Source organism: Fukomys damarensis, unplaced genomic scaffold (assembly GCF_012274545.1).
Source record: "Fukomys damarensis isolate Sample0158 unplaced genomic scaffold, DMR_v1.0_HiC HiC_scaffold_14, whole genome shotgun sequence".
Lineage (NCBI taxonomy): Eukaryota > Metazoa > Chordata > Mammalia > Rodentia > Bathyergidae > Fukomys > Fukomys damarensis.
Window position 1 is genome coordinate 33,599,842 of NW_022900926.1, and position 10,795 is coordinate 33,610,636.

Genomic DNA, 10,795 nt, shown 5'->3' on the forward strand with positions numbered 1-10,795 from the left:
CACTACACCCAGCTGAGCTGGTAATTTATAAAGAAATTTATTTAGCTCACAGTTCTGGAGGCTCAAGAGCATGGCACCAGCATCTGTTCAGCTTCTTGCTAAGGCCACGTGTTGTTCATATTTTGGCAAAGAAGTAGAAAGGGAAGTGGTGTCTACAGAGAGAGCACCCATGGGGAAGACAGACATAGGAGTCTGACCCGTTTTATAATAATCCAATTGCATGGTAATTTATCCAGTCCTGAGACCTCACTTTCTCCCACAAGATGGCATTATCCCCTTTCAAGGGTGGTATCCCCATGACCGAGATACCTCTCTCTAGGTACCACTTTTCAATACCATTACGTTGAGGACCAAGCTTCCAGTTCATGAACCTTTGGGAACAATTTCCAAACCATAACAGGGTCTCACTATGTAGTTCAACTGACTTGAAACTATGTAGCCCAGGCTGGTCTCAAACTCACAGTGATCCTCCTGCCTCAGTCTCCTGAGTGCTGTGATTACAGGTGTGTGCCACCATGCCCAGCAGACTATAGTTAGCTTTGGAAGAAACTGCCAATGTTTTCTAATGTGGCAATCCCATTCGTATTTCAACTATAATCATTTGAATATGCATTCCTTTAATTGCCAATACTCCCTTGTCCAACAAATATTTATTTACTTATTGTGTGCCAAGCTTTTAGAGGCACTAGGTATATAGGAATAAACCAAATAAAGTTGACTATCCTTCTGGAGTATACATTCTAGTTAAATGAACAAATATAAACAAATTCCTATGTAGCACAGTAGATGGTGAAAAGTAACGGTGGACAAAAAACTGTATAGAGAAAAATAGAAACGTATATATATGGAATTAATTTTAATTATGGCAATAAGGGAAGTCTTCCTTGAATGGGTGACCTATGAGCAAAGCACCGGAGGGGAAAAAAAAGACCATCTAAATAACTGGAGGAAGAGGGTTCCAACTAGAGGTGGCAAATGAAATAGTCCTGACGCAGAAGTATGTCAGCAGCATTCAGGCAATAGCAAAAACAAACAAACAAACAAAAAACCAACCCCCCCAAAAACAACAAAACGAGTGTGACTTCAGGGTAACAGGAGAGAGGACAAGATGCGGCAGGAGAGGATCATGTGAGGTCTGTAAATTATAATTTTGGCTAACAGATAAAAAGTTATTGGAGACTGTAAGGGTGAAAGCTGTTCAAATTAAAAGTTATTTATGTCAAACCTTAACAAAATGGAATTGGAAGATCACAAAGGAAGAGTTCTTAGGAACCCATGCATATGAAGAAAATTTAAAGGACTCTCTCTGAATACTTTAACCTTGAATGGCTTTACCCAATGGATTCTTCTAGTGACTCTCTAGCACTGCTTATTCTATTAGACACCACCCTTCTTGATATAGTAATTGTTTCAAAATAACTTATGTAACTTTCGTTTTAGCTTAAAAAAACCTCTTATCTTCCTTTGCTGTCTTAGATAGGCTTATGATTTGTCATAGTGTCATGAGATGGGATCTGAGCAGGTCCCTCAAAGAGGAGATGGGGACTTCAACTCATTCCACCCACAGAGTAGGTTGTAGGTTAGCCTACTCAAGCCAGAGAAAAATTGCAGGACATGTCATTGAGAGGCATACACAGGTTTTATCAGGCAGTTACAGAATTACAAATTCAGAGAAAAAATAATGAATGTGAAAGAAAGGAAGGAGTGAGCACTATGGTCTGGAATTGGGGTTTTTTATGTGGTCTTGGGGGCCATTCTCAAGACTGGTGATGTAGGAGCTGATGTTTTTTGTTTTGTTTTGTTTTTGGTACCAGAGATTGAACTCGGGTCCTTGCACTTGCAAGGCAGCGGACATTACCACTGCGCTAAATCCGCGCCCCCCATTTCAAGACAGTGTCTCACTATGTAGTTCAGGCTGGTCTCCAACTCTAAGCGATTCTCCTGCCTCAGTTTACCAAGTGCTGGGATTACAGGTGGGCGCCACCACTCCGAGCCTGGGATAGGTATCAGTGCAAGCTGTTTGAATGTTTTTGAAGTTCAGATATGCTACCAGCTTAACTGAATAATATGGGGAAAAAAGCACAGACTTAATTTACAGGAGAAAAAGCATGGGCCTGGTTTACAGGCTTTATTGAATCTTTAAGACCCTTGGGATTTTGTGTGTGTGTGGTGGGGGGTGATTGGGTGAGTTTCCTGGAAGGGAAAATGACATTGTAATCTTTGTGTCCTGAAGCTGCATTTTAAAATTCAATTTTAAAATTAAAAATTTCCTTGTCTTCTCCCTATCCATTTCAGCAGTGTACACATACCAGATTTGCACAAACATGTACAAAATGGCATAAAAGAGAGCAATAGGGAATGAACTGTGCACGGAAAAGTGTTGTCAGGGTCCAAAGCCCAGTAGAAGCCGAAATAACTTCGTAAATCTTCTAAATTAACAGTATTTACAACACCCGGCTGAAGCAAAGAACTGGTCACGTGAGGCTACAATAGTTATAGCTCTTGCTCTAGCCAAGACGAGCAAGAAAAAAAAAAAATTCTTGGGTTAATCACCTTTCCGGTAAGAAAATAGTGCGTGTCAGGCCTGAGGAACTTTTAGGAGACGCGGGTACTGGGGATTGAAGCCAGGACCTTGCGCAAACCAGGGGTCTGTTTCTGACTTACCGCTACAGACTGATGAGGGAGCTCGGGGACTCCTCCCCAGAAGGTGGGGAAGGAAGTGCCGGGGGCACTCTGGTGGACAGAAGAGCGGACCGCTTGGAGGGCCGCCCTGTTCTGCATGTGGGCACAAAAAAAATCTTATATGGTGGCCCTTTTGAGCAACATTCTTTAGTGTAAGTCACGGAGGGTCGACCAGGATTTTCAAAAGACCCGCGCCCAGTCAGGACCTACAGCACCTCCAGTCAGCAGGGTCGCCAGGTTTTGACTACAGCCGCCCGAAACACGAAGGGGAGGAGGGGCGGCGCTAGTCGATGACGCAACAGGAGTCGCGCTCAGGTGACGCTTGGCGTAGACGCCGCCGGGTTGCGCCTGTCATCTCTTTCCCCTCCCATTCTCGGGGTCAGTGCGGAGGCTGACTAGGCGCCATGGCGGTTCTGCTGGAGACTACTTTGGGCGACGTCGTCATCGACTTGTACACAGAGGAGCGGCCGCGAGGTGAGGCCCGCGCCCTACTTCTCCTGGGCTGAGCCGCTAGCCCGCTTTCTCACGGGGCAGTCCCCGGCCGCATTGGGTGGAGCTTCGGGTCCCCGCCACGGGGCTGTCCTTTATGGGCCGTGGTTAGGAAAGTTTTTGTGTGACTTCGTTCCTGAGCCGCTCTTTTCCCTTATCTTGCGTTTACCGGTCGGATGAAAGGCGGTGCAGTCATTATTGCTTTAGGGTTGTGTGAGTGATGGGGGATGCGTAAGCAATACCAATGGCTTTTGCAGCTTTGCTGTCCTTTATTGTCTTGTGGTAACCACATCAAATGCTACTCGGTGTGTAATCAGTTAAATTTTGAAGAAAGCTGGCAAGATATGCTTTACTCAGTGAGTGTGGGCGTCTCATCCCGCCTGAACTGAGGAAGGAGGTGTGCGCAGGTGTGGACAGAGCCTGCAGGACGTAACGTTAAAGCTCTATTCCAGGCGTCTTGTCCTTCAAGGTCTTTTTTACACTGTAGCACAGATCAAGGCGGGAGCCCGTTTTAGCTTTGTAAGTATTGTAGTAGAAGAGTGTATGAATTGCTATGGAAACAAGAGGAGGATGTGGGGAGAAGGGAAGCAACCAGACTGTAGAACACTTGAGTTAAGCTCTTTCAAAGATGAATGGGAACGAGGATTTTCTTAGCAATTTGCTTGGAATTTTTTGGAAACACCAAGTGGTGTGGCTGGAGGAATGGTGAGTGACGAATCAGGTCCTGAATAGTCTTCTGTGCCCTGCTGATGATGACCAGTCTTTGAAGGTTTTAAAAGCAGGATTAAAGCATGGTGTTGCTCTGGGAAGATAGTAGGCAGCAGGTAGAGAATGTTTTAGTTGGAGGAAGCCAAGACTAGGAGAGATTAGTTATAAGAAGGGTCCTGCCCCCATGGAATGCCATTAGAGAGGATGAAACAAGGTATACTGTATAATGGTGGCACCTCTTCCCACAATACACTTTCTCCCACGCTCAGATATTCCCCATTCCTGCAAAAGCACTTCGTGCTGTCCCCAAATCCTTGCTATTCTTTGCTATTTCTCTGCCCCAGATTCCTCTCCATTCTTTTTTTTTTTTTTTTTTTTTGAGACAGGGTCTCACTGTATAGTTGAGTCTGACCTGGAACTCACTGTGTAGCCCAGGCTGGTCTTGAACTCACAGCGATCCTCCTGCCTCAGCCTCCCGAGTGCTGGGATTGCAGGCGTGCGCCGCCACACCTGGCCTCCTCTCCATTCTTAACCTGACTTTCTACTTTCAACTTTCTACTTATTTAGGTCTCAGATCATGCATGATCTCTTCTGCGTAATGCTTCCTTCTAGAGTTAGATTTGTTTCTTCTGCTCTCAGGTTGTTTGGGTAAATCACATGACACTTACTTTATTTTAAAATTTACCTTTTGTCCTGGAATTACTTCCACGTCTTGTCTCCTCTTAAGAATGTACTGCAATAAGAGCAGGAACTGTACCTTAATTATCTCTGTATCTTGACTATTGTATACAACCTCTGCCATTTTGAGGGCACACACTAGAGGTTCAGATAGTTACTGATGCCCAGAAAGGAGTTATAGTAGGATTCTGTGCAAGTGACAGAAACCAGTCTCAAATTGGCTTAAGTAAAATGATTTCCTTATATTGTTGGGGTAGACTTGACTTTGTGAGTAGCTGAATTTGGGGGTTTAACGAATGTTTTAGGAAATTGTATTTTTTTTCTTTTGGTTTTGCTTTCCTTTGAGCTCCTTTGACACTCTCTTCATGTAGAGCAGCACCTTCAAAAATGAATGGATCTCCTGTCCCAGAGTTATGAAAACTAAAGGAGAGATAGGATTTGTCTCACCTAGTACACAGTGACTTTACAGTTAGCATGGGCCACCAAAAACATTAGTCTACTCTATGTGGACATATTTGTAAGCATATGATTGGAAATTACTTATATTTTACCTACTTATCAATGCATAGTAACATATCTAGACTTATTATCTTTTCCTTTTTACTTTTTATTGTAGAAAATTAAAAATATACCAAGGTAGAGAAAATCGTGTACTGTAATTGTTTCATGTACCCATGACCATTTTAATTTGGTGGTTGTCAAAACATAGCCTGCCCACCTGCCCACCTGCCCTCCTTCCTTCCTTCTTTCCTTCCTTCCTTCCTTCCTACCTTCCTTACTTCTTTCCTTCCCTCCCTTCATTCCTTTTTTCCTTTCTTCCTGCCTCCCTTCCTTCTTCCTTTCCTCCCTCCATTCCTGTGCTTGTGCTGGGAATTGAACCCAGGATCTCAGGCGTGCTTGGTAGCTGGGTAGGCACTCTACCACTGAATTACATCCCTCACTCCTGGTTTCATTTTTAATACCTTCACTACCACTGGATTTTTAAAGTCTGAAATTAGTTCCTTATGTTTCTCTAAAAAATAATGACTTTAAAAAAAGAAACACAAGGACTGGGGATGTAGCTCAGTTGTGCCACGCCTGCCTGGCAAGCACAAGGTACTGAGTTCGATCCCTGGTACCAAAAAACAAAAACATAAGTCATTATCACATCTTGAAAATTAACAAAAATTTCATAGTATCATTTAAACATTCCTGTTACCTCATAAACACTTAAAAGTTGGTAATTTAAATTAGGATCTCATCAAGGTCTATATATTAGCAGGCATATCTCTTAAATCTTGTTTTGACTTTCTAAGATAGGGTCTCACTATGTAGTTTGGGCTGGCCTTGAAGTCACTATGTAGCCCAGGATGGTCTTGAACTTGTGACAATCCACCTGCCTCAGCCTGCCAAGTGCTGGGATTACAGTTGTACAGCACTATGCCTGGCACTTAAATATCTTTTAATCTATACCCTACCCTTCCTTTTTGTTTCCTTTTTTTTTTGAGAAAGAATCCGGGTCTTTGTCTTATAGAATTTCTCTAGTTTCAGATTTGACTAATTATTTCCTTTTCATGTCTTTTAACATATTCCTTCAACCTTTCATTTTTTAAAAATTGCTACTTAGATTTAGAGTCTTGGTCAGAATCAAGTTTAGTGTTTGGGGCAAGAATATTTCATATAAGGTATGGTACACTTGTGGATGCATCACATTGAGGCATTTGATGTCTGGGTTGCTGTCCTGTCATGCCTACTTTATAAGACCTTTCATCAGCTTTTCATCTACAGATTTTGGTGGCCATTGATGAACACTGCCTAGATCCATTATTTTTGTTTTCTTTTAAAAGGACTGACAGAGAGCCCAGAAATATACTCAAGAAAAATAACTGAAAGCTGGATATTCACGACTTCACAACAACTTGACCCCCATCTCTCCAGCCTTTTCACTATGACTCTGTAATACCAGGATATTGCAGAAAGACTGGTCTTTTGGACATTCCTTCCCTCAAAAAAAAAAAAACAACAAAAAAAAAACAACTTAAATTTTCATTTCCAGTTTTTTTTTCATAATTTTCCAACATGAAATCACTTTTTGCTTATTCTGTGTCCAATTCTTATTATTTTTGTTAATATTTAAATAACACATAAAATTGAACATATTTATTGTAAACTCTATGATAATTTGATAAAATCCAGTTCTTTTGATGTTTACCATAGGCTTCCATGAGGTCTCCTAATTTCCTCAGCTAGAAGCATTATTTTGAACTCTTGTGATGCTTCAGAAATCACTTTTTACCATTTTACTATTTAAGTGGCACAAATGGTATCATTAGATATACCTATTATAAATACGTATGTTCAGTTGTAAGTAACTTAGTTTAATAAAAATTCCTTGAAGGCAAGGACTGCCTCTTTTACCTTACTGTCTGGTTTCTAACTTCATGCCTTAAGTCTGTGTGTGAATCAGTAGAGAGCAAAGACCATGTCTTTTGGGGATTTGTTTTGTCAGAGCCAAGCATCTGGAAGGTACACAGTAAATGTTTGTGAATTAAGTAAACAAATTTATACGAGAAAGCTTGAAAATCATGGTGCATAACTGTAATCCCAGCACTCAGGGAGGCTGAGGTAGGAGATTTGAAATTTCAAATCCAGCCTGGACAAGTTAGTAACTCAGTGAGACCTTAAAAAAAAAAAAAAAAAAAAAATCTGAGGATGTAACTCAGTGCAAAGGCCTTGCATTCAATCCCCAGCCCTGACACCCCTGCATGGATTTTTGTGATGTACTTTTTAATCATTGTAAGAATAATTGTTCCTAGATGTTTTAAAATGTATATAATGTGTACACATTTTCATGTATTCTGCTAGATCTTTTCCCATCATAGTGCCCTCTTTAATGGTCCTTTTTTCTCTTAAAGCCAAGCCGTCAAATGATTGCTTATCTCATGAGGATAAATACCAATTTCCTACATTAGCCCAGATGCCCCAGAAGTTGGAAGATAAAGAAAATAAACAGAAAATTTAAAATATTTGCCTTTTGAAAGACTCATTCCCTGGCTGGGGATTTAGTTCAGTGGCTCTGCTGCCTGCCTCACAAGCGCAAGATCCTGAGTTTGATCCCTGGTACCAAAAAAAAAAAAAAAAAAAAAAAAAAAAAAAAAGAAGAAAAAGAGGCTCATTCCCTGTTTTTAATGGCTTTATACATTTGACTATTTTTGCTTCTCTTTTAATAATTTAGAGATTAAATTATACTGTTTTTTATACTGTGTTTCTGATTGTTTAAAATTGAATTTGTAGATCACTATATAAATTCAGTGTTTACTTTTCTTTCAGCTTGCTTGAATTTCCTGAAATTGTGCAAAATGAAATATTATAATTATTGCCTTATTCACAATGTACAGGTGAGTTGGTAGATTTTAGTCATGTCCTTTGATTTTAAAACCATGTAGCAAATTCTGTGAATTAATAAAGAATCCTATATATTATAGAGGGATTTTATCATACAAACCGGTGATCCTACGGGTACTGGCCGTGGAGGAGAGTCTATTTTTGGGTAAGTTCTTTTATTTTATTTTTATTCTCCTTATGGTTTATCATTTTAAAATATATTTCAACTATAGGGTTTCCCCCAACTTCCCAAAATGTTTCTATAAAAAATGAAATATTTTGAATTGTAATATTTCCATAAATAGTTGCTAAACTATGTATTACAATGCTTGTGTATTTCATTTTGAGAGTACCTTTGTTTTATAACCTTACCTTATTTTCAGTCAACTGTATGGAGATCAGGCAAGCTTTTTTGAGGCAGAAAAGGTGCCAAGAATTAAGCACAAGAAGAAAGGCACTGTGTCCATGGTGAACAATGGCAGTGATCAACATGGATCTCAGGTTAGAAAATGGGTGTAAGCTTTGCTTACAAATGAAGGACTGGAAGGAACCTACAAAGTTTTCTTTTTAGTTATGTAGTAATGAGAGAATGTAGTCAAAGGTATTTTTAGGATTAAAAAATTGCACTTTTTTTCTGTATTTAAAAGCATTATAGGGCTAGTGGTATAGCTCAGAGATAGAATATGTGCTTTAGTGTGTACAAGGCCCTAGGTTCAATCCCCAGCACTATAAAAAGAAACAAAACACATTATTTTCTCATAAATGTAAGCCAAGCCCGTTGTGAGGAAATTAGAAAATACAGAAAAGTTCAAAGAAGAAAATAATATTAAATACAGTCTCACCATCCAAGAGTATGACTATTCTCCTCTGTGGCCCGTTTACTTTTAAATATTTTTTACTTGTTTTTCAACAGATTATGTTGAGCATCTTAAATTCATTGTGTTGTGTAATCTTCACAACTCTTTTAGGGTATGTGCTTTTTCCACTCTTTATGTCTCAGAAACCTGGGCCATGCTTTGTCCAAGTATTTTAAACAATCGGGAATATCTGTACATGTTGGTATTTTATATATAAAGTCTGTGTTTTTATTTAATCCTAGTAACAGGTGTGTAAGAATTGGTAAATTAGAGTCTTGTTTTTGTGTATTTTTTGCCAGTTTATCAGAGATTTTCGAGTTGTATATATTTTTTAATATTTACAGCATTATGTGTCTTTTTGTGTAGTTTCTTATTACTACAGGAGAAAATCTAGATTACCTTGATGGTGTTCATACAGTGTTTGGTGAAGTGACAGAAGGCATGGACATAATTAAGAAAATTAATGAGACCTTTGTTGACAAGGATTTTGTACCATATCAAGATATCAGGTGTGATTACAGCTTACTATCTTGCATGTCTTAAAACTGATTTTTTTGAATTTTTTTTTTGAGGTACTAGGGATCAAACTCAGGACCTTGCACTTGTGAGGCAGGTGTGCTGCTACAGAGCTAAATCCCCAGCCCCAGTACTGTGGTTTTTGATGTGTAGTGTCATGGATGTGACTGGTATGCATAGGACTAATTTCTGAATAATCCTAAAATGTGAATTAAGCTGAGTGTGGGGTGCCCACCTGGAATCCTAACTCTTGGGAAGTGGATGTGTTGAATTGCCCTGAGTATGAGGTCGGCCTGGGCAGCTAGTGAGCTAGGTCAGCCTGAACTACGTAGTGAGACCTTCTCTCTAAAAAAAAAGTGAATTAATACAAGATGATAAGAATCTCTAAAAATATTTTATCTTATACTTGTAGTTATTTGTAATTGCTTATGTTGGATGAAATTATTAATGTTTCAGTTTTAAAAATGCAGATTATTGAGAAATTGGTCGAAAGTATTAAGATTCAGACATGTATATCTAAAGTTACAATATTAAAAACAGTAATACTCATTGTAAAAGTATACTGTAGATTAGTAATATCTATGTACATTTGCAGTTTTTTTTGGCATTAGGGACACTTATATTTTATAGGAAAATAAAATATGGATTCTGAAATAAATTTAACATCTGACTTGGATTTATTTTGTAAGGATAAATCATACAGTGATTTTAGATGATCCGTTTGATGACCCTCCTGATTTATTAATTCCTGATCGATCACCAGAACCCACAAGAGACCAATTAGATGTAAGTAAAGTCTTTTTTTTTTTTTTTTTGGTACTGGGGATCAAACTCAGGTCCTTGTACTTTCAAGGCAGGTGGCAGAACGACTGAGCTAAATCCCTGGCCCTGTCTTCTAATCGAATGTACATATATATTAACAACTCCTAATGACTTAGCTTGTAGGTACTAAAACTTACTTCTTCATAGTGATTATCTTGCTTGAATAATTATAGTAGAACAAGTTTTATCACCTAACTCTAGTTAAGTGAATAGCTTCAAAACCAAATTAAACTATCATCTTGTGAGAGAACTTTTCAACTGGGGATAATGTGGAGGCAGGCCAGAACCCAGACATTTCTCAGTGGAATAGCATGTACTGTTTCCCCAGATACTTTAATCTGTCAGTTTCTGCTTATAAGACTTTCTGAAAGCTGAATATATGGCTGAGATTAGTGCTGACTTTTAAAATCATTTTATCTTCTCTTCGCAGTACTTGGTTGAATAACAGATAATAGCTATGTAAATACTTATTTTGATTTTATCATAAATCAGGAGCCCAATATGGCTAGTATATAATTAATTAATTTTTAAAATATTATTGAGTTTATTGGTACTTTTAAAGTATACACTACAGTTACATTTAATTAATTTAAATCAATTTTCAGGTTTTTTTTGGGGGGTGTACTGGGAATCAAATTTGGGTCCTTATGCTTGCAAGGCAGGCGCTGAAACCACTGAGC

General features: G+C 38.9%; 1 protein-coding gene across 1 annotated transcript in view; it reads left to right on the plus strand.

Annotated features, from left to right (window-relative positions):
• The first annotated feature begins 3,023 nt into the window (after positions 1-3,023).
• Positions 3,024-10,795, plus strand: part of Ppil4 (peptidylprolyl isomerase like 4) — a 35,926-nt gene continuing 28,154 nt past the window's right edge. The window contains exons 1-6 of the mRNA XM_010607726.3: positions 3,024-3,156; positions 7,867-7,934; positions 8,022-8,086; positions 8,304-8,421; positions 9,144-9,286; positions 9,983-10,079. Of these exons, the coding sequence (XP_010606028.1) occupies positions 3,087-3,156; positions 7,867-7,934; positions 8,022-8,086; positions 8,304-8,421; positions 9,144-9,286; positions 9,983-10,079 (561 nt within the window). The 5' untranslated portion in view covers positions 3,024-3,086. The remainder of the gene's footprint in view (positions 3,157-7,866; positions 7,935-8,021; positions 8,087-8,303; positions 8,422-9,143; positions 9,287-9,982; positions 10,080-10,795) is intronic.